The sequence below is a fragment of the Neomonachus schauinslandi genome, chromosome 14 (genome assembly GCF_002201575.2).
Source record: "Neomonachus schauinslandi chromosome 14, ASM220157v2, whole genome shotgun sequence".
Classification (NCBI taxonomy): domain Eukaryota; kingdom Metazoa; phylum Chordata; class Mammalia; order Carnivora; family Phocidae; genus Neomonachus; species Neomonachus schauinslandi.
In genome coordinates this window covers 73794668-73818683 of record NC_058416.1, presented here as the reverse complement: position 1 = coordinate 73818683, position 24016 = coordinate 73794668, and the positions used below count along the sequence as shown (strand labels likewise).

Sequence of the window (24016 nt, the reverse complement as noted above, 5' to 3'; positions counted from 1 at the left end):
TGTTCTTTTTGTTATTGAGTTGTAATTACTCTTTATATATTCTGGACACAAGTGCCTTAGCAGACATAGGATTTGCAGAAATTTCCTTTCACTCTCTGGGTTTTATTTTTCACTTTGTCCATGGTGCCCTTTAAAGCACAAAAGTTTTTCATTTTGATGAGCTCCAATTTATTTTTTTTTTTTTGTCACTAGTGCTTTTGATGCCATATCTGAGAAACCACTGCCTAATCCAAGGTCATGAACATTTAAGCCTATATTTTCTTCTGAGAGTTTTCTAGCTTTCGCTCTGGCATTGAGGGCTTTGATGTATTTTGAGTTGATTTTGGTTTATGATGTGAGGTTTGCAGCATGTTTCGAAGGCAGAGTCTCAGCTTTGTTGATGAGGTGGAGAGAAGCAAAAGAATGGAGGGCGACCTGAAGATCTTGGCCAGCACAGCTGGGTGAGGGGCAGGGCAGGGGAGGAGGAATTTTGGAATTTTGGAGGGGAGGAATTTTGGAATTTTGGAGGGAAGGAATGGAGAGGCCTGTTTGGGGCATGTGAAGGCTGAGATGAGTGTGAGCAGTGTGGGGAGATGTGGAGTGAATGGTGGGATCTGCAAGTCAGGGGTCCCAACATAGACAAAGTCGGGAGTTGCTGTGCACAGATGGGATTTATTTAAAGCAAGGGGGTGTTATGAGAGAACCCCGAGGGAGTCAGATGGAGCAGGAAAAGAGAAGGCTCTAGGGCTGGCCCTGGATGAGTAGACATCCCTCTGAGATGTGGGGAGGCTGAGAAGGAACAGCCAGGGGGTAGGAGGGCACACAGAAGGTCTCGTAAGGCATCAAAGAGTCTGTGAGGCAAGGGATCCAGAATCCAGCCTTGCTGTTTACTTGTGCTGTGTGTTCTTAAGCAGATGCCTTCCCTCTCTGGGCCTTCCTTCCCTTATCTGTGCAGGGAGAGTGTGAGACATGTGCACTACAAATTCTGGAGTCCCATATTTACGGCCTGTGAGTGTATCCCCTATATATGACCGGCTGGAGCAAAACCACAGAATTCAGACTAGGGTATCTAGTACTGCCCTGTTCCTAGATCATTTCTCTCTGTATCTGTGCTTCTGTGCATGTGTGTTTGGAGGCTTGGAGAAATGTCTGACATGAGGTCACCAAAAGTTACCAGTGACAATAATGAGGCTGGCTAGCCCTTATGGAGGGCTCCCCAGGTACCAGCCATGGGGGAGAGGAGCCTGAAGCAAGCCAGGGGCCCTGGACTCGTGCACAGCGCCCCCTGGTGGCATCACGGTGTCACGCACTTTCCAAGCGCTACTCCTCACTTGGTTCTCCCCTGAGCCTAGAAGCGGAGTACTGTTATTAGGGGTCTTTCCCCACCTGGTCATGGCTCAGAGAGGTTAAGGCATTAACCTGAGGCCACACAGTTATTAGGTGGCTGAGGCTGGCCTGAACCCAGACCCCATATACTACCTCCCGTCATTAAGGTGGACTGCCGTGGGGTGGGGTTTCTGGTGCCTTAATTTTCTTTTTGCCCTTTTAGGCACAGAACGGACTCTCTCGCTGTGACATATTCTTCCCATAAATGGGAAAGCCCCAGTAAAGTCCTCTGCTTGTGTTCTGTACCACAGGACCTGGGGAAGGAGGATGCCCTGCCGGACAAGGAGCAGCCACTCTGGCAGGGGTCCCCCGGAGCCTCGGGCCCCTGGAGGAGCCACAGTTTCTGCAAGGACAAGAGGAGCGGGCCATTCGTGGTGAGTGATGCTGACACAGCTGGACTGGGACTCGCGTGGGGTTGGTGAGCATCAGACACCACTGGGACTGCGGTCGTGTGGACAGTCAAGGCTGGCCCAGGGGCCCAAGGAGGCCGAGGGCGGCGGGGGCCTGTCCAAGAATCCGGTGTTGCCGGACTGGCTGCGTGGTGGTTCTTGACGTGGAGGGTGTTGGTGGCTCTGCCTTCGCCCCTCTCGGGTTTCCGGCCCAATGCAGAGAGGTAACCCTGGCTGCCTGGCATGGAGCCGATGAGAACATGCCCTGGGGTCTGAAAGTTCTGGGTTCGAATCCCAACACTGCTCCTCTCAGTCTCTTTTAGCGACTTACTTCTTGGTACTTTGGTTTCTTTACCTAGAAACCTGATTTCTGTTTCTTTTGCACCGGTGAGTTAATTTAACTAAGCTGGTCCTGGAGCCAGATCACCAGGGCTCAGACCCTAGCTCTGTGTGCGGACAGGTGTTTGGCCTCAGTCTCTTCATCTGTGAAATGGGGATAATGACAGCATCTACTTCACAGGGCTGCTGCAGGACTCAGAGAAGATAACGCGGCAAGTGTCCAGCATGGTCCTGGGTGCACAGCAAACGCTTTCCTGAGAGTTATCATTACCATTATTATTATTATTCTTGTCCCCAGGCCCCATGTGGGGCGCCTAAGATAGGCATTTCTTTAATGAGGCAACCACAGTTCTACTCATGAGGTCATTTGTATCGCAAGCTTGGTACATTTCAAGGGTATTTGTGCCTGGTCTCATGTCTTGGAGACCTGGTATCCTCCAGCGTTGGAAATCCTAGGTTCCATGGCTTCTGGCTTTAAGGTCATGGGCAAGAAACTTCATTTCCCTGAACCTCTGTTTGCTCCTCTGCAACACGGGGTGGGAGGGGGGAGGAGACACCCCCGGCAGGGTTCTAGATGGAAAAACGTCTATGCCAGGATCAGCAGGGCTGACGGCAGGGCTGGGGGCCACAGAGAGCCAGAGCAGGAACGCAGACCTCGGCGAGCGTCCGCTGAGCGGCCCTGGAAAGCCTCCTTGGGTGTTCAGATCCCAGCCACAGACGTGCGCACATTTGAAACCTGCTTTTTTTTTTTTTTTTTAACATTCTTTTCCACTGATTTCTTCCTTACTCTTTTCTCATTGCCTCCCTGGCGGCACCGACTCAGCTTATCTGATTGTACTTGAACTTTTGTGTGTGTATGTGAAGACAGAGGTTAGGGAGAGAAAAGCATTTAAGGCCTGTCTTTTTATAGTCTCTGCTTTCTGGCATCCTCCCTGGTGGCCCGGCTCCCCCTCCTCCACTCTCTGTCATTGAGGAGCCTTTGTCCTTGGAATCCCTAGGGGGCTTCCTTGGCTCTGTACTTGCGGCTCCCCGAGGCCCCTGCCCTGTTGCTGCCTGCTTGATTTCCTCTTCTCCCATGCAGGTGGGGAGGGTGGGGGCCTCAGACCTCGTTTCCCAGCTTTGAGGACTCACACCTGCAATTCCAAGGAGTGGCCACCAGGGGGTGGTGGTGTCCAGCTCACTTTCCCATGGCTCCAAAAGCCTCACTCCAGGGGACCTAAGCGTTGGGCTCTGGGGGCTGAGAAGTGACTTCCAGTTCTGGTTCTGCCACTGTGTGGCCTTGGGCAAGTGATCTGACGGACCTCAGTGAACCTCAGTTTTTTCTTCTGCTTCTGTAAGAGGAGGACGGTCTTATCTGGCCTCAAGAGCATTTCTGTGGGGAGTAGATGAGCTCGCTCAGCACTCCGAAGAAGAAATCCTCAGTGAATGCTGGGGCTGCAGTGATGGCTTTTCATTCTACCTCCCCCTCCTCCTCTCCTCTCCCTTTTCTTCAGCTCTCTCATTGTAAGAGGGGAAACTGAGGCCCAGAGAGAAGGCCTGACTTAGTCTGGGTGAGGACTGGGGTCCTGAGCCCTCGGCCCTGCTGGCAGCCCCTACTCCTCCGGAAGGCAGTCAGGCCTGTGTGTCGTACTTCCTGACGGGCTTGGGGGGGGGTGTTCCCCTGTGAACCGAGTCTACTGCTCCCGTCGCTCTCAATTAATGACTTTGTGCTGCTGGTTTCCAGTTTAGGTTCAGGTTCATCTCCATTTTTTGAGACTGTGTCTTAGGACTTGTCCATCCCCACTCCACTCCTCATGTGAGGAGTTGTACCATGTTGTAGAGGAGGAAGCTGAGGCTCAGAGAGGTTAAGCCACTTGCCCAGGGCCACACAGCATGTGGGGGAGCTGGGTTGGAGACTAGTCCTCTTCTGCTTCCAGCCTTGGACCTGGGCCCTTTCTGCCATGGGACTGTGTCTCTGGACCAGCCTCTGCTGGCGCCTCTCTGGGCCTGCAGCACTCGGTGTATCAGCTCATGAGGGAGCAAGACAACCTCGGCCCTGGGGGTGAGAATGTGGTATTTGTTCAGCCCAGGGTTGGCTGCCAGCTCTTCTGCCACAGCCGCCCTCTGAAAGATGTCTGGGACTTGCCAGGGCTAATGCCCTGCTGATTTGCATAGCCCTGCCCACACCCGGCTGACCCACAGGCTGGTCAGACCCTGAGCACGAGGTCAGACCCGTGTGGCCCTGGCATTTAATAGAGGCAGTGAGCAAGTGAGTTTACCACTCGCGGCCTCTCTTTTTCCTCCTCCGTAAAAATCATAGTAATAATAATGTCTAATAGCTTACAGTGCTTCCTGTGTGGTATGGAAACAAGTATTATCCCCATTTTACAGATGGGAAAAACTGAGGCTTGGAGCCATTAAGTACCTCTCCCAGGTTGGAGCCGAGCCGAGATGATGTTTATAAAGCACTTAGCACAGTGCCGCGTGAAGAGTAACTGCCTGTTTAATGTTACCTGCTATTATTGTATTGTTTATTATTTGCTATCAGTTTGTTTTTCTTCTGCGTTCTCTGGAAGAGTTGCTCGATGGAACAGGGAAGCACCTCCAATCTTTTTTGGAAGTTTTTCTGCTGTTGAGGAAGCTGAGCCCAGCAGGGGGAGGTGTCTTGTTCAGGGAGAGTCCCACAGCAGCCAGGACAGAGCTAGGACTGCAGACCACCTTTCTGACTCGCTGGCTAGTGCTCGCTGCCCTCCCCCCACCCATATTGTTTTCAGGGCTACACTTAGTAGGGCCTTGGATCCTTGTGGCAAATCTGAGCCCTGCGCCGGGCCTCGTCCCTCACCCACCCACGGATGGGCGCACCCTCCTTTCCCCAGAAAATGAGCCTTTGGTCTGCACTCATGCAGGGATCATAAAACACAGTGACTCAGTTGTGGACCATGGCCTTAGGTCACAGTTTGTCCCAGAGGCCCCTCCCGTGACTAAAGGTACAGATTCACCAGCTGTGGGGGTTCCCTGTTACGGGGCAGGTGGAGGGCCTCTGCTAACCTTGAGAATGTTCTCCCAAATCTGCAAACCCTTGGCCAGCATTTGCTGGCTCATTTAGTGATGGGCTCATTCTCTCATGGGCCCACTGTGTGCTAAGCCCTGAGTGAGGGGTACTGGAGATTCTCCCAGCCCCCCTGGGGTTACAGTTCAGGGGTACCTGAAGATGGCCTAGGAGGGTCTAGTTAGGTGGAAGAGGAGGAGAGGAAGGTCACTTGGGAAGGAGAAATAGCATATGCAAAGGTATGGGGGTGGGTGATGTAAGAGGCATGTCTGGGGAACACTGAATAGACCAGTTTGGCTGAGATGGAGTGTTGGGGAGGGTCTCAGTCTTTTTTTTGGCAAATATTTATCTGTATGTCCTTGGTGCTGTGCTGGGCGTTGGGCTACAGTTATAAAACAAGACACAGGTACTTAAGAAGGTAGATAAACAATTGCAGTTCTGTTCATTGAGTGCTTACTATGTGCCAGACACTGAGTCTAGTGCTTTACCGGCATTCTTTCATTTAATTTGTTCAAGGTTCAAAGCCTCTCAGAGAGGAGGCACACTTGTTTGAAGTCTTGAAGGATGAACAGTTGTTTGCCAGATGGGTGTGGTCTGGGAAGAGATGATTTGTCCCCCATGGAGGGAAGAGCTTGGGCAAAGGTTCAGGGGCGTGAAACTGTTCTATGCAATGAATGTAATCTAGAGTCCAGGAGACGGGGTGGAGTCTTATAATCGTTGATGCATCATTCCTGGACACCCCCGGTGTGTGTTTTAATGCTGAGCTCAGACTTTTCCTACATCTCTTGCTGAGGAAACCAGGATGCTTGTTTTTGAAAGATGGCACCACCTCCTGGCAGCTCTGCCATCATGCCGCCATCTTCGTTCAAGGATCTGCCGGAGCAGTCTTGAAGGTTTGAAAGCACTTGAACCCGATAAGTTCATTATAAAGATTTTATTTATTTATTTGAGAGAGAGAGAATGAGAGAGAGCAAGCACATGAGAGGGGGGAGGGTCAGAGGGAGAAGCAGACTCCCTGCCGAGCAGGGAGCCCGATGCGGGACTCGATCCAGGGACTCCAGGATCATGACCTGAGCCGAAGGCAGTCGCTTAACCAACTGAGCCACCCAGGCGCCCCCGATAAGTTCATTATAATGACTGGAGGATGGAGGGAAAAACCAGCTGGGATTCCAGTGCCAAGACTTGTGAATGCAGTCAACTTGAGATAAGACGGAATTTGTGTAATGGCCCCCAGTGGATACATTGTTGGTCTTGGTTAGATACTCTCTTTGCATTTCATTTGGTTGACTAAGCATTCAAGTGGGAAGGGAAAAAAACAAAACAAAATGGAAGAGTCTATATGAACTGCTAGAAATAACTCCTCAGAGACTGTGCTTTAAAAACTAGCTGTGGGGGCGCCTGGGTGGCTCAGTCGTTAAGCGTCTGCCTTCGGCTCAGGTCATGATCCCGGTGTCCTGGGATCGAGCCCTGCCATCGGGCTCCCTGCTTGGCAGGAAGCCTGCTTCTCTCTCTCGCTCTCCCACTCCCCCTGCTTGTGTTCCCTCTCTTGCTGTGTCTCTGTCAAAAAAATAAATAAAATCTTTAAAAAAAAAAAAAACTAGCTGTGAATAAAGAGTTGATGGCTTTTTATTTGTCCAGGATATGGACTCTTCTCCCTACAATGTGTTGCTTGGCATTTCCCAGTTTGATGTTGGGCCTGTGTTGATGTCATTTGAATTGAATGTCTCAGGAATGCGGCTCACTGGCTTAATTAAGAGGGCTACTTTATCACACATGGCAAGATGTACTGGGGTGGGCAGCTGTTGGCTTGGCTCAGCATCTCCTAGAGTCTCTTGGGCTTTCCCTCATGCTTTGTGCCTCATGGTCCCAAGATGGCTGCCACTTTTCCAAGAATTAAGTTCACTCTGTGGCAGGAATAAGTGGGGAAAGCCAGAAGGGCCGTGCTAGCTGAGTCTGCAAGAAAGCAAAAGCTTTCCCCCAGTCACCCTCCAGAAGACTTTCACTTACCTGTCATGGGCAAGAACTGGGTCACATGGCCACTGTTAGCAGCAAGAGAGTCTGGGACAGTCAATGCTCAAGACTTCTGGCCTCCAGCATGGAAGGTGGTCACGTTGGATATGGCCATTGGTCTTTCAACAAATAGCATTGTTTAGTACACAGTCTGAAAAATAAAATGGGGATTGTCAAATCCTCGCCAAGGAAGCCTTGGCCTCCTAACCAGGATTCGGGACAAGAGAGAATATCTGCCCCGTGTCTCTATGCTGTGACGTGAGATGTGTGCGGGGCCCTGGGCCTCTGGGATAGCAAGGCACAATTCTGCCCTCCAAGGCCTCCATTCTGCTGGGGAGTAGGGCTCGGAAAAGGGAAGAAAGGCTGAGGTGGAAGAGACAGGCTGGGTGGTAACTGGCTCGGAGGCCAGAGTGACCTTCCTTCCTGGGCGAGGCAAGATGACATGCCAGCTTTTGGAGTGTGATTGTGGAGCCTGAGTGGTGAGAAACTCGTTGATGCCCTGTGCTCTTAGGAGGCTCAGGAATCCCACCTTGTGGCTAATTCCATTTGTTAATTGTTTCTTGTCTGTCACCACTGAGTTGAAAGGGCTTGAGAAGGCTGAGTAATTTAGGTCTCAACTGATTAAAGTTCCTTTTCTGGATTAAAACCAACCAGACCAGAAGATTTTTGATTCCTAGGTATTAAATGCAAATGCTCAATTGTGCCTGAGATTTTGTGTTGGGGGTTTTTTGTATTCATATGTTTACCCAGCTACCACCCACTCATTCATCTGCTCGTCCATCCATCCATCCATCCATCCATCCATCCATCCATCCATCCTCTTTATATATACAAAGCTCTAAGGATATAAAGATAAATAAGTTAATTTCTGTCCTCAAATTTCTCACATTCATAGACTATAAACAAGTAATTATAGAATCCAGGATGATAAATACTAGTTATTCATTTATCCACCCATTCATTCATTCATTCAACAGATATTTATTGAGCACCTACTATGTGCCCTGTACTGTTCTTAGTTCTTCAGGTAGAGCAGTGAACAAGACATAAGTGGTTCCTGCCCTCCTGGAGCTCATACTTTAGTGTGAAAAGATAGACATTAAACAAGGAGCCAGACTCAAAAGAGAAAGACTATCAGATGGTACCAAGTGCTATGAAGAAAATAAAATAGGGTACTGGGAATCAAGAGTGGCTGGGGAAGAGGGTGGTTGAAAGCTATTTCATTACTAATAGGGATTAGGAAGGGCTTTTCTGAGGAGGTGACATCTGAGCTGAGACTTGAAAGGGGAGCCCCTGGCCATGTGGAAGAATCAGAGGGAAAGCATCAGGCTGAGGGAAGAGCAAGTGCAAAGGTCCTGGGGCTTGTTGTGTTTTGTAATACTACTATTGATAATGATGATGATGATGGCATTGGTGCTGGAGTAGACAGTGAGGAGTGAGGGAGTTGGCAGGGGCCAGATCACACTGCCTTGATGGCCACTGTAAAGAGGTTGGTTTTGGGTAAGTGCATGCTGCTTTGGTAAGCACAGAGGAGGGAAGCATCATACCATCTGGAGGAATTCAGAAGAATGTCAGAGACAGACTCGATGGAAGAAGGAATTAGCCAAGAAGAAGGCAATCAGGTCAAGGGAATAGCATGTGCATACATAAAGAGGCATAGGAGAACATGGGGTGTTCTGGGAGCTGCAAGGAGGGGTTACCTGGAGAGTGGTGATGAGGCAGAAGGCTGGCCAAGCGGGGGATGAGAATGCTCGTCAAAGTCAGAATGAGGGGCTTGGTGATAGGCCTGCCAGGGGCCCAGAGGAGCCGAAAGATAGGACTTTTTAAAACACTGCCGAAGGCGAGGCTTGGAGCGCCCCCTAGTGGACATTTTTTAGAGGTTGGAGAGTGTGAGCTGGAAGCTGGGAGACCAGGTAGGAACCTGTTGCTGCAATCTGAGCAAGACCATTTAAAAAAAAAAATTATTGTGGTTAAATATATATAACAAAGTTCACCATTTTAGCCGTTTTTACGTATATTATTCAGTTTTATTAAATACATTCACGGTGTTGTGCAGCCATAACCACTATCCATTTCCAGAACTTTTTCATCCTTTCAAACAGAAACTCTGTCCCCAGTGAACACTAACCCCCCCCCCATCCTGCCTCCCCCAGCCCCTGGCACCCTCTGTTCTCCTTCCTGCCCTGTGAATTTGCCTACTCTAGATACCTCAGATAAAGGGAGCCATACGATATTTGCCCTTTTGTGTCTGGCTTATTTCACTAATGTCTTTTGAGGTTCATCCCTGTTGTAGCAGGTGTCCGAATTTCCTTCCTGTTCAAGGTAGCATAATGTTCCATTGTATCTATAGTTCACATTTTGTTTATCCATCCGTCTGTCGGTGGACCCTTTGGTGGCTTCCACCTCTTGGCTGTTGTGAGTAATGCTGCTGTGAACATGGGTGTGCAAGTATCTCTTTGAGTCCCAGCTTTGAGTCCTTTTGGGTGCGTATGCCCAGGAATGGAATTGCTGGATCGTAAGGCAGTTCTATCTTTAACTCTCTGAGGAAGTGTTAAACTTTTCCACAGCGACTGCACCATTTTGCATTTTCACCAGCAATGCACGAGCGTTCTAATTTCTCCCCATCCTCACCAACACTTGCTGTTTTCCATTTTGTGGTTTTGGCTTTGGTTTTTGATAAAAGCCATCCAAATGGATATGGAGTGGTATCTCATTGTGGTTTCAATTTGCATTTCCATAATGGCTAATGATGGTGAGCATCTTTTCATGTGTTTGTATCTTCTCTAGAGAAATGTCTATTCGAGTCCTTTGCCCATTTTGGAATTGGGTTATTCTCTTTGGTTGCTGTAGGAGTTGCTGTAGGAGTTCTTTATATATTCTGGATACTAATCCCTTACCAGCTGTATGGTTTACAATTATTTTCTTCCATCTGTGGGTTGTTTTTTCACTTTCTTGGTAGTGTTCTTTGATGCACAAGCATTTTTAATTTTGGTGAAGACCAATTTATCTACTTTTTCTTTCATTGCCTGGAAGATAACTTATAAAATTGACAGGTAATATGCATACAGAAAAGAGCACATATTTTATGCCAGATGGCCTGGCTTTGAATCCCAACTCTGCTACTTAGCTATGTGACCTTGAATGGGTTAACATCTCTGCCTCAGTTTCCCCATCTGTAAAATAGGGGTAATAAGGGAACCTACTTATTAGAAATGCAGTGAGGTTAGGGGTGCCTGGGTGGTTCAGTTGATTGGGTGTCTGACTCTTGATTTTGGCTCGGGTCATGATCTCAGGGTCGTGAGATTGAGCCCTGCCTTGGGCTCCATGCTCAGCGTGGAGCCTGCTTGGGATTCTCTCTCTCTCGCTTTCTCTTTCTGCTCCTCCCTCTGCTTATACACTCTCTCTCTGAAAAAAAAAAAGAGAGGAAAAAAAAGAAAAAAATGCAGTGAGGTTAGATGAATTAATGTATGTAAGGCACTATGAACAGTTGTGTCTCTTTTTAAGTTATTACTTTGCTGCTGTTACTATGACTATATAGTATATATTGAGTATCTGCCTGACAGACACTGTGCTAAGATTATTCACTGTATGAACATTATTCCACTGTCCCATTTAATCCTCACAAACTCCAAGAGATGGGTATTCATCGTCCCCATATTATAGATAAGGACACAGGCTTGAGCCCTTCTGAGGCTTGCCGAGTGTGATTTCCTGGTGTTTTTTGCCAAAGTGACCTCACTATATCCTGAGGTACTAGGAACATGCCCATTTTAGAGATGCTGAGCCTGAGGCTCAGAAAGGGGACGTGACTGACTCAAGCACACACAGCAAGGAAACCGCAACACGTAGATTGATCCCTGGCCAGTGGACTTATCCCTTGGAGCTGAGGAGAAGGTTAGGGCTTCTGGGGGCAGGCTCCCTATATGGAAAGAGGGGCTGGATTTTTGTTTCACTTGTGTTGCTGGGGCTCCTGGGGACCAAGACGTTGGAGGGCTCCCAGCCAGGTGTCCACAGGAGGCTGATGAACAATGGGACACCTGTTGCCCTTGCAAAACCTCCCTATGGGAGCCAGACGGGCAACCAGGTGTGCCCGCCCCCTGGTGGAACTGCCCGGGATTGCAAGCGCTGGGGCCGCCTCGCTGTGGGATCCTGGTCCTGGAGCGAATTAACCTTTTCTGTGTGTTAACCCATTGAGGTTACCTCACAGGTGAGGAAATGGAGGCCCAGCGGGTTGACGAGGATCTTTCTAGTGCTTCTGTTTCTCCTCCTTGAGAAAGTATGTCGAAACACCGCTGTGTGAGAATGATGCTAATCCGTTGTGTGAGAATGATGCTAATCCGTAGCAGGCTAATCTGGACTTGACTCTCATTGTGTTTTAGAATATAAATAACAAATGTATGCGTTTTCCCCTGCTAATAGTCACGATTGCTTGTTTCACCTGTCACAACCCTTTGAGACTCACCAGAGGGCCACCCTACCCTGGCCAAGTTGCTGGGGTATACACCTGTTTCCACCTTCCCGAGTGCACGCAGCTGCATTTGCATACACGGACTCGGACACACTCGCACCAAACAGGAACAGACCCCACTAGACCCAGATTCTAATCTGATCTCTTTCTGCCGGCACTCTGTGGCTTTGGACAGCTCCCTGAGGCTCACCTTCCTCATCTGTGAAATGGGGTGAGAGAAGCCAGCTCTGTGTCCCACACCGGCTGTTGTGAGCAGGTAAGACAGACATTGGAAAGCTGTCTCTCGCCAAGCAGGAGTTAGTAGTCAAGGTGCTAGGCAGACTTTATAATTCATTCTGGAAACGTTTGCTGAGCACCTACTGTGCTCTAAAGAGAAGTCAGATTCACACCTTTTCTTGGAGGATGAAGTCCCATCTGCACTCAGGATCCAATCCAGTGTCCATATGACAGCTTACAAGACTGTGTGTCTGCCTGACCCTCTCCCCTAGTACATGTCCTATGCTCACTCCACTCAAGCCGCACTGGCCTTCAGAACATTCCCTTAACATGCATGTCAGGTGTGTTTCTGCCCCAGGGCCTTGGCACATGCTATTTGCTCTCCTCCAGATTCCCTCTTCACTTCCCTCTTCTTAGGTCATCGCTAGCTCAAATGACACCCTTCAGCTGGGCCTTCCCTGGTGCCACATCTATAGAAGGACCCCAGGCCCCCACTGTTCTCTCCCAACGCACCCCTTGTCACATGCAGTATCTTCTCATCGCCCAGTGTCTGCCTCCCCCATCAGAGTGGAGGCTCTGGGAGGCAGGGAACTCTGAGCCCAGTGCCCAGCGCATAGTAGGCACACAACATATACGTATGGAGTGAGTGAATGAAGTAGCACCTACATCTAAAAAAAATCATTTATTTATTTATTTATTTATTTATTTAGAGAACGTGTGCATGCGAAGGCGAGATTGTTAGTGGGGGAGGGGCAGAGGGAGAGGGAGAGAGAGAATCTTAAGCAGACTTCACGCCCAGAGCAGAGCCTGATGTGGGGCTCGATCTCACGACCCTGACATGCTGACCTGAGCCAAAATTAAGAGTCGGACACTTTAGCCAACTGAGCCACCCACGCATCCCAGCAACCCCCCCCCTTTTTTTTTTTTTTAAGATTTTATTCTTCTAAAGCAGTTTCAGGGTCATTGCAGATATTCCCCGTATACCCCCTTCCCTGCCACATGCAGAACCCTCTGCATTCAGCACCCCCCACCGGAGTGGGACATTTGATACAGTGGATGAACCCTACACTGACATCGTTAGCACCCACCGTCCATGATTTACGTTAGGGCTCACTCCTGGTGTACAGTCTGTGGGTTTGGACAAATGCGTAATGATCCGTATCCATCATTACGGTATTGTGCAAAGGAGTTTCACTGCCTTGAAAATGCTCTGTGCTCTGCCCGTTCATCCCTCTCCCCACACCGACCCCTGATGACCACTGATCTGCTTATAGTCTCCATAGTTTTGCCTTTTCCAGAATGCCCTACAGTGGGAATCATCCAGTGTGTGGCGTCTTCAGACTGGCTTCTTGCCCGTAGCAGTATGCACGAGAGGTTTATCGACGTCTTTGCATGGCTCAATGGCTCATTTCTTTTTAGCCCCGAATAATAATCCATTGTCTGGATGGCCACAGTTTATCCACTCACCTGCTGAGGGACATCTTGGTTGCTTCCACGTTTTGATGATTGTGAATAAAGCCGGGGTAAACATCCGTGGGCAGGTTTTTGTGTGGACCTAACTTTCAGCTCCTCTGGGTAAATACCAAGGAATGCAATGGCTGGATCATATGGTCAGAGTGTGTTCCGTTTTGTACCCTATCATTTTTTTAAGTGTACAATTCAGTGGCTTTTAGTATACTCCTCAAGTCATGCATCCATCAATCAATTTGAAAAGATTTTCATTACCCCCCAAAAGAAACCAAGCTCCTCTTGGCAATCATTAGTCCTCAGCCCCCTCCTCAATAATGCTGCCATTTATCCATCCCCTTGGATGTGCCGGGCCCCGCGCTCTGATCATTCTCATGGTGACTCCGCAAGGTAGGGACTGTTCTTGTTCCCATCTTCCAGATGACAAAACTGAGGCCTATAGAGGTGAAGTCACTTGCCTGCATTACTCAGCTAGGAGGTGATGGAGCTGGGATTTGAACCCACATGGAGCCTGTGCTTGGCGGATCTCACGCCTGAATTGGGATGTTTCCCAAACTCCAGTCACTCTTCTGTCACCTCGAGTACTTTTCATAGTCGTGAATCACCTAGACTAATATTTAGTTAATACTGAATTTGAACTGGCTTCACTTTTTTTTTAATATAACACCTTTGTTGAAATATAATTCATATATCCTGTAGTTTGCTCTTTGAAAATATACAATTCAGTGGGTTTTAGTACATTCACAAATTTGTGCAACCATCACCGCAGTCACCTTTAGGACATCGTCCTCATCCCAAAAGGAAGCCGTACCTATTAGTTGCTACCCCCTCATCCCCTGCCGCCCCCCCAGCCCTAGGCAAATACCATTCTGTTTTCTATGAATTCACCTGTTCGAGGAACCTCAGATAAAGGGGATCATATGCTATTTGTCCATTTGTGTCTGGCGTCTTTGACTCAGAGTTCAAGGTCCATCTGTGCTGTCCTGTGGGTCCGAACTCCATTCCTGTTTATGGCTGGATCACGCGCTGCTGTCCGGATGGACCACATTTCAGTTATCCATCCATCGGTTGGTTCATTTCTACTTTTTGGCACCTGCGAACACTCCTGCCCCCTTATCGTCCCGTTGTACTGGTCTGAGTTCATCCTCTACCTGCACTTACTATGTATTTGTTTTCTGACAAATTGCAGGATCTCGGGGCAAAACTGATGCTCAGTCCCTGTTTGCTAACGGAGTGAGCGAGTGAGTGGGAGAGTCAAGAGCCCCGTATGGGAGACAGACATACGCCCAACCACCTGACCCCAGGAAGGAGTGGGTGATGAGTCTCCCCTGGCTTGGTTGTGGGGGAGCCAGAAAGGTACAACCGAAGCTGGGTCTTGACGGGGGGAGTAGGAGACGGTCAAGTAGGGAGAGACAGGAGGGGCCCCCAGGCAGACGGCCCAGGTGGGGCATGGTGCAGCTGTGATTTCTCGTCCCTGCTACATCATTCCTGGGGTGGGGGTGGGGGCCACCCCTGTGCTCTCAGGATGGCTCCTCGTCACTGAGCAGAGAGCAGGGCTCAGAGGGAAAACGCAGAATTCAGTCACAGGGGCAGAATTCCCAGGGCCAAGTCGCACTGCACTCGCCCCAGAGATCTGGTGATTCCTGAATGCCCGGCCCAGACACGTGCACCCGGGTCACCGCAGGCCTTCTGGATCCAGATTTACAGGCGCTTTCCCTCTAGATTCTGCCTCAGGAGCTGCAGCCGGAGGGCAGGCCGGACAGGGACGGTGAATTAGCCACAGACTCGGAGGAAGGAGGAGGCGGCTGTTGCATATTCCAGCCTGCCCCTGCCTGTCCAGTGTTGGAAGCAAAACCACTGGTCTTGATTTTGATGTGAAATCTCACCAGTTTTATATGTTGGAGAAAAAATTTTTTTTTTTTTTTTTTTTTTTAATTTAGGTGCTGGTGAAGGCAGGTGGGTGGGTCAGGCCACACCCAGCCGCCCTCCATTAATGCACGGGGGATGGGCAGGCCTGTTGCACACACATCACCTCGATGGATCCTTGCCACAACTCATGGGGAAGCTGAGGCTGGGGCAAGTGAAGCTGCTTGGCCCGGGCTCATACAGGGGATAGGAGCCACAGGTGGGACTCAATCCAGGGCTGTCGGACTCTGGGGTCATCAGAAATGTCCCGAGTATCCTCCAGAGGGTTTTCTAGCTGCAGTTGCCCTGTTTCATCCCTCCTCCTTGCGTCCCTGTCCCTTGTTCCTGGCCATCCTCCTGACATTAAAATAGGCACCATTTAGGGGGAAAAAAAAAAAAAAAGGAAAAAGGAAAGAAAGGCCCCATGTTCCTTGTGCAGTGCTCAACAGTGACCACTAGAGGGCGAGATGGAGGTGATCTAGTTCCAACATTCCGTGTTATTTTTAGTTTTTAACCCCTTCTGCCTCGGGGCCTTCACTCTGAAAAAGCCAAGTCTTCTGGCACCACTTGGATTTTCTTTTAACACATTCCACTGATTTTGGTACACGTGTCGCTCAGCTCCGTCCTCCATTAGGTCCCTTGCCGGTTTCTATTTCACTAGCCTTGCATCAGGGCTGAGGTGGGGACATTCTCCTGCAGCCAGCACAGCCCCCGCCGCCCCACTTATCTTCATGGGTGATGTTTCTCTTCTGAAGAAATTACTTTTTGGGAGAAAAAGAATTCTGTTTTTATTTTCTTCCCAAAAGGAGTGCGGCATATGTGTGTGTCTGGGGGATGGGCAACCCATAATGAGAGCCCTATGAATATAGAAATGGCATTTCTGACTTAAGCAGAAGTATTTCCAGAGATGCTGAATCTCCTCCTTGAACACGAATTCTCTTGAGAAGAGGAACATTTAGTCATATTTCAAGACTTGGTTCCATGCCACCTCCTCTAAGAAGCCCTCCCAGGTTGCACCCTTTCCTGTGAACTCCAGGCCCTTTAGCCCCCAGTGCTGTAGTGCTTCTCTCCGGTAGACCCTGAGCTCCCTGAGGGCAAGGACCACGCCTCATTCAATGTCCCCACTGCTCCACAATTAATCCTCAAGGCTTTCAGTGCCTGAGCACTTGTAATCTGCTAGGGGCTTTTGTGACACCACCTCACCTCACCCTCACAACAGCCCTGCAAGGGAAGGAATTATTATCAGCCTCTTTTTTTTTTTTTAAAGATTTTATTTATTTATTTGAGACAGAGAGAATGAGATACAGAGAGCATGAGAGGGAGGAGGGTCAGAGGGAGAAGCAGACTCCCTGCCGAGCAGGGAGCCCGATGCGGGACTTGATCCCGGGACTCCAGGATCATGACCTGAGCCGAAGGCAGTTGCTTAACCAACTGAGCCACCCAGGCGCCCTATCAGCCTCTTTTTACGTCTGAAGAAACCAAGGCGCAGAGAGGAGAAGCATGTTGTCTGGGATGATGCTGTGGGCAGGGTTGGAGTCAGGGTCTGAACCCAGGCTTGTCTGAGCGCAGATTCCTGCTCGAGATAGCTCTGCACCCCGCCTTCCTGTAGGTGCTCAAGCAGGGCTCCAGGAATTAGTGTGGAGGGAGCTCTCCAGCTGGGGTCTGAGGGCTGCTGGGCATGCGCTTGCCCTTTCCTGCTGCCCACCCCCCCTTTCTTCTCCTTCTCCAAAAGCTTATTGGAATATAATCTGCGTGCCATGAAATGCACTCATTTTAACTCTACAATTTAGTCATTTTTAGTGAACTTATAAAGGTGTACAACCAGCTCCAGGACATTTTCATCACTCCTGAAAGAAAGCCCCTATCCATTAGCAGTCACTCTCCACGCTCCCTGCCCCCCCACCCCCCAGCCCCTGGCAACCACGGACCTACTCTCTGTCCCATCAGTGGAATCAAAGAGCACGTGCTATGTCTGGCTCTTTCCCGGAGCAGGGGGTTCTTTCTGCAGCCATGTTGTCGCGTGCATCCTTGTGCTTCTGTCCCCTTGTGCTGGGCGGGCCCCTTCTTGTCCATGGCCATCTTCCTTGCCTCCCCCCAACCTGGACTGCCCCTCCTCATGGTGGACAGAACCCGCTGGGGCCTGAGGGGCTGTTGCCAGGTCAGGCTGGGCACGAGGGGATGAAGAATGTTTTGCTTTCCACCCTCCCCCCCCCCCCCTGGCCCCCGTTGTGTGTTTTAAGTGATTTCAAATATCCTACAGTTGATAATGCCCTGTGGGTTGGTTCTGCCCTGGCCAGATGGGCTCAGAGGTGCTTTTCTGGGGGGAGATAAACCCCCAACTTGATGGGCTGACCCCAGCTTGGGCTCCTACTAGCCAGGGTGCTGAACTCAATCTGCCACTAGCCGATCACGGCTGAGGTGTTTTGAGCCCCCAGCCCTGAGCACTTTACACATATTACTTCATTTCCTCTTCCCGGTGCCCCTGTGGGGCAGGCACCGTCCTCACCCCCATTTTACACTGGGGAACCGGGGCACAGAGAGGTTAAATAACCAGCCCAGTATCACACAGCTCGCTAGTGCTGGGATAAGGACTGGAACCCGGGCTTGTCCACCTGCAGCCTCTACACCCTTCACTGGCACCCCAGGCTGCCTCTCTGCAACCTGCTCTCCCCTCCCTGGGTCTCAGTTTCCCCCTTGGACAGCCTTCTGCTCCGTCTGTGCCCTGATTCTTTCAGAGGTTGTCAGCTTCTGGAAGACGGGGGCATGTGTATGGCTTCCCTGGATCCCTTCAGTGGCTGACAGGGTGCTGTGCACACAGTAGGTCTGTTCTCGGCGTGTTCCGGGCACGCAGATGCAAGTGTCATTTCCTTATCAGCGGCACTAGTGCTGGGAGAAGTGGGAGTTCTCAGCCCTTCGGGGAATGGTTGCAGAGCACTTTCTAAGTGCTGGGCTGTGTGCCAGGCCCTGCCTGTGGAGAGCACACAGTCCCGTGGAGGAGATCGGCTCTCACCACACCGAGCATCCTAACATACTCGGAGAGGGGGCTAGTGACTCATGCTTGGAGGGCTTCCTGGGAATCATGCGTTGGGCTTGGAAGATGATCGAATTTCCGCAGATGGAAAGGGCATTCCTGGCCAAAGACCCTGTCTGAGCAATGGCTGGGAGGCTGGCGGTCCACACATGCGTGAGGGAATGGGTTTGGCTGGGGCAGTACCTGGAGGCCGTATGGCTAAGGGCACTGAAGGCCGAGCCAAGGAGCGCGGCACACTCTGATGGACCACAGGCTTGGGGGGCAAGCAGGCCCCTCTAGTGTCTCAGGTGGGGGCTGTGTCAGCGCCATCTCTGTCCACCTCCTGGCACAGAGCCTGGACACAGCAGGTGCATAGGGCGCATGTGACAGATGAGTGGGCTCTGTTTCTACAGGGTCATCGATTCCGATGCCTGGGAGGGCCGGGGCATGGTCCACACCTGGGTTGTGGGGAGCAGGAGGAATGTGCCGGATCTGGTCCCCAGGCAGCACCCTCCTGTTCTGCTGTGTCCCCACAGGAACGCAGGCCCATGGGCGAGGCGGGCCTATATTTCTAGAGGAGCTGGGAATCTGCATTTGCTACACGTAGTTCTTCTGAGGCTTACTCATTACCAACTGTATTCAAATAAAACAACATAGTGTGCCTACCTTCCCACCCAGCGCCCCAACAAAATCATGCCTGCCTGGGGGGCTGCCGGTTTTCCATCTCCCTGCGCGAATGCTGATGGCAATTTTAACAAGCTCCCGTCCCTTTTGGGAGGTTTCTGCTAAGCTCTGATCTCTCCGGAGGGCTGCATGATTGTTGTACATTCAGTCGGTGTTTGAGTGGTTGAGTGACATTAATAAGAGTTGCCCCAGGACCTACTGTGGCCAGGCGTTGCCCTGGGACATGGGGAGATGGGTTGCCCAGGGGTGGGCCCTTGGGCACCAGGGATTGAAGGAGGAATTACGGAGAAGCAGCGTGTTCGGCCAAAGGAGGTGCTCTGGGATCCCGCATCTGGGGGCCACCCTTAGCCCAGGCTGGGGGCTGCCGGAGGGGCGGGATGGTTAGATCTGAAGCCAGAGAGCTCAACTCCAGCAGGAGGGAACCGGGCGAAGAGGAGCGGGAGTGTCCTTGTTTTCTAGGCCTGCCGTAAGGACCCACCATATCCTTAGTGGCTCAAAAACAATAAATACTTGCTCTCTCAAAGCTCTGGGGGCCAGAAGTTTGAAATCAGGGCATCGGCAGGCCCAGGCTCCCTCTGAAGATGCTAAGGGAGTCTCCCTTCTTGCCTCTTCCAGCGTTTGGTGGCTCCGGGCCCTCTGTGGCTTGTGGCCGCCTGGCCCTGGTCTGTGTCTCTTCCGTGTGGTTGCATCTTCTCTTCTGTTTCTTACAGGGATACTTATTAGATTTAGGGTCTTACCCGGGTAATCCTGGATGAGCTCATCTCAAGATCTTTAACTTGATCACATCTGCAAAGACCTTTTTCCAAATAAGGTCGCATTTACAGATTCTGGGTGGACGTATCTTTTGGGGGCCACCATTCACCCACCGCAGGGAGGAAGACAGCTTCTGACTGAGGAACAGCATGGGCAAAGGCCCTGTGGGTGCGTGGCTCATGGAGTGGGGGAGGGGCTGGTGTGGGGTCAGGTGGGTGAAAGGCAGGCAGGGGCCTGGGGTGGGAGAGATGGGAGCCAGGGATAGGAAGACGTTCCAGGTGTGTGGGGGGGGTGCCTTTGTCACGTGCGTGCAGGTAGCACCCCCTGCCAGGTGGAGATGGGTCCCCTACTAGGGCCTGACCCAGACTCAGTATAGGTCACTTCTGGCCTAGAGTGGGGGGTGCTGCTCCCGGGGGCATGTCCTGGTGACTGTGACCATCTCCAGGCTGGGCGAGCGGGGGTTTGGGGGACTCCAGCTTTCGTGCCTTCCCATTCCCACCTGGCTGGTCTTGGGTCAGCTCTGTCTGCATGTCAGACTTGCCAGGTCCGGCTTTTTCACTTTTTTTTTTTTCTTCCCACCCCTGCCCCGGGCTCCGTTGTCTCTCTTCCTCCCTCCCCACCCCTGCCCTGCTCTTCCCAACTGTACTCTGTTCTCTGTGTCCCTGACTGCCGCATCCTCCCATTGTGCTTTTCAGAACTCGGCCAGAATGACCCTCTGACTCTACCATCAGCCAGTCAGTCAGCGAGCTGGGCCTGGCCTGCCAGCTGTACCGTCAACCGGTGTCAGCGAGCGGGGCCTGGCCTTCCAGCTGTACCGTCAGCCAGTCAGTCAGCGAGCTGGGCCTGGCCTTCCAGCTGTACCGTCAGCCGGTCAGTCAGCAAGCAGGGCCTGGCCTTCCATCTGTACCGTCAGTCGGTCAGTCAGCGAGCAGGGCCTGGTCTGCCAGCTGTACCTTCAACCGTCAGTCAGCGAGCAGGGCCTGGCCTTCCATCTGTACCGTCAATCAGTCAGTCAGCAAGCAAGGCCTGGCCTTCCAGCTGTACCATCAGCTGGTCAGTCAGCGAGCGGGGCCTGGCCTTCCAGCTGTACTGTCAGTCAGTCAGTCAGCGAGCGGGGCCTGGCCTTCCAGCTATACCATCAGTCAGTCAGTCAGCGAGCAGGGCCTGGCCTTCCATCTGTACCATCAGTCCGTCAGTCAGCGAGCAGGGCCTGGCCTTCCAGCTGTACCATCGATCAGTCAGTCAGTGAGTGGGGCCTGGCCTTCCATCTGTACCATCAGCCGGTCAGTCAGCAAGCAGGGCCTGGCCCTCCAGCTGTACCATCAGTCAGTCAGTCAGCGAGCAGGGCCTGGCCTTCCAGCTATACTGTCAATCAGTCAGTCAGCAAGCAGGGCCTGGCCTTCCATCTGTGCCGTCAGTCGGTCAGTCAGCAAGCAGGGCCTGGCCTTCCATTGTACCGTCAATCAGTCAGTCAGTGAGCAGGGCCTGGCCTTCCAGCTGTACGTACCATCGATCAGTCAGTCAGCGAGCGGGGCCTGGCCGTCCATCTGTACCATCAGTCGGTCAGTCAGCGAGCAGGGGCACTGGCTGAACCTTTAGCTGTACCCTCAGTTGGGGCCAGGCCCCCGACTGACGGTTAGGCGGGCAGTGAGCAACCGGGGCCCATCGCCTGCCGGATGTGGGGTACCAAGAACTGATGAAGCCACAGGCCTGCTTTTGAAGAGCTTTGAAGTTCACCCCATGGTGTCCTCAGCTGCTGAGCTCAGCTCTCCCCCGTGGTGTTCAAGCGGGTTTCCTGTCGGCCGCTCAGCCCAGCACTAGGTTGTGGGCTGCTGTGCGGTGCAGATGGGCCCAGGGGTCTGGAGGGTGGGAGCCCGGCTCTGAGCCAAGGCCTCTGCCAAGGGCTGTACTCCTCCCTCTCCTTGGAGCGAGGGAGCAGGCCTGCCTCAGGTGTGGCTCCCGGGTCGTGCGGTCACTGTGTGCCCATCTCTGGGGCTGACCTAGGCTGGGGGGTGGGAGAAGGAGGCCCCGGCTCTGCCTTGTGGCTTAGTAGCCACTCACCTGGGGCAACTCCCCTCGCCTCTTGGGAGTCTTGGTTGACTCATCTGGCTGGTGGATGATAATGCCCTCCCCCACCCATGGAAATGCTGTATGACTGAAACTGGATATTTTGGTGTCATTAGACCTCACTGAATTTGCAAACCCTGAAATGCGGGCATAATCCATCCCATTTTACAGAAGGGGTAAGTGAGGCTCGGGGAGGTGGAGGGACTTGCCAAGGTCAGTCTTTTTCGAAGGAAACATCCAAGAAAGGTCACCTTGGGTGGGCCTCAGATGTGCTGTAATTTGCATTTTTAACCTCTGCAAATGGATGCTCCTCGCACACCCCCACATCCTGAGGCTGGTAGATGGTGACTCTGGGAGCCCGTCTCTCCCTTCCTTGGCAGCCCCCACCACCCACAGATGTCGACCGAACCCAGAACTTGTGTTTGGGAGGCCCAGGCTCCAGGTTTGGCTCAGTTTCCAACTTGCTGTGTAACCTTGACCAAGTCCCTAGCCTTCTCTGGGCCTCAGGTTCCCCCCTCTGTAAAATGGGGACAACCAGGCCCTCCTTCCAGGGCCAGATGCTTAGCTGAGCCTGAAGGAACTTGATGGGACCCAGGAGGGCCTGTGTATACCGATGGGATCCATCTGAGTTGACTTAGTTCCTTTCCAAGTGAGGAGTTAGATGGGGGCGCGCCCTCTTGGTGTGTGGTCTGGGGGAGGAACCACACACACCCTCGTGCTCTCACATTCACACACTGAGACGCACTCACACACACAAGCACACACACAGACCCTTTCATACAACACATTCTCACACAGTTACACACACACACAACACACACACACAGGCTCTTCCTTCCACACCATTAAGAAACCCTCCCTGCCCAGAGCACCCGGAGGCAGGGAGAGCCCAGGGGTCCGGACAGCTCAGCTGGGTTTGGGAGGAGCTGCCCCTGGACCCGCCCCACGAGCCATCCGAGATGTTCCAGGCCAGGCTCACGGGACCTGAGCAGTGACATCCCCACCCCAGAGGTGGCCGTGGCCATCAGCGGGGCGTCTGGCCGGTCCCCTGGCTGCCGGCCGGCCTCTGAATGATTCATGCCGCCTTGAACTTGACTCCGGCGTGACCAGCCGAGCGGGAAGAGCCGCCCCCTCCAGAGAAAAACTGGAAGTGCCCACGGTGCTGGCAGCACATCTCCAGGGCGCCTGAAATGGAGTATTATTACTGCCCCAGCTTGCTGAAGCTCTTACGGTACCTCTGGGTGAGTGTCCTCTGGCCGGCTGGGTGTGTACTTTCTTTTTCTTCTCCTGCCTCATGCGGCGTTGGGGCTCTGTCTGGCTAGCAGAGTCTCTGTTTTCTTGCCAGAGGGTGGATGTTTCAAGGCGGAGTGTCAGGGAAAGGGTTGGGGGTTTGGTTTGGGAGGCGGAGCAGGCTGAGAAGAGCACAGAGTCCAGGCCGTGGCGGTCGCTGGCCCCCGGGAGCCGGTCACAAGTGGCCTCCCCTCCGGTCCTCGGGAAAACAAGAAAAACAGGGACAGCCCTAGGGAGGTTTTTCCGAAAGTGATATTTCTTTGATTTAAAGGACTAGTCTTTATTCTGACATTATATCCCTCTCGCCTTTGTGTGTGAAAACATCCTGTCTTTTATGAGATGAAAAGAATAGGTTTCGCTTTTCTTTCAATGAACTTAGTAAGCAAAAGTAAAAAGTTAGAATCCTTGCATTGCGTTCTCTCCTCTATATAACAGAGGGAGGAAGAAAACCCACAGCCTTTTCTGGTGACATGCCAAAGTCGGGGAACCCATGCGGAAGCGCTTTGTGGGGTACAGCATGCTTTTTCAGATTCAGTTCTGACTCTGACGTGCTGTGTGTGACCAGGGAAGTGGCTTCCCCTCTCTGGGCCTCTGTTTCCTCATCTGTGAAACTGTGGTGTGGGGGCAGTAGGCGATGGGGAGTTAGTGGACATTCATCAGGGCTCTGTGAATAGAGGGGCTTAGCAGGGAATTGTCCTGAGTGGGTCTTAGAGTTTTCCAGAACATTTACCACCAGGTTGAGAACGCCCAGAAGGGAAAGACTTGGGAAATATTATTTATACCCCTGCTGAATGTTTGCAAATATTTCAGATGCCTTCTCACCCAGGGAATTTTCCGGAGCTCCTAAAAATACAACTTTAGGAAACGATTGTTCTATACCCGTCTCTCCCCCGTCTGTGGTCCCTCCCCAGTCTCCTGGAGCAGTTGAAAAACAGGAGACCCTCCTGATCCATATCCTGTGGTCACATTTTATTTATTTATCTATCTATCTATCTATCTATCTATCTATCTATCTATCTATCTAT

At 51.7% G+C, this 24016-nt stretch overlaps 1 protein-coding gene across 1 annotated transcript in view; it reads left to right on the top strand.

Moving 5' to 3' along the window:
* The window catches only part of KIAA1671 (KIAA1671 ortholog), a 132081-nt gene that overhangs the window by 14919 nt on the left and 93146 nt on the right, over nucleotides 1-24016 (top strand). Inside the window, exon 4 of the mRNA XM_021703396.2 lies at nucleotides 1609-1739. Coding sequence (XP_021559071.2) covers nucleotides 1609-1739 — 131 coding nt within the window. The remainder of the gene's footprint in view (nucleotides 1-1608; nucleotides 1740-24016) is intronic.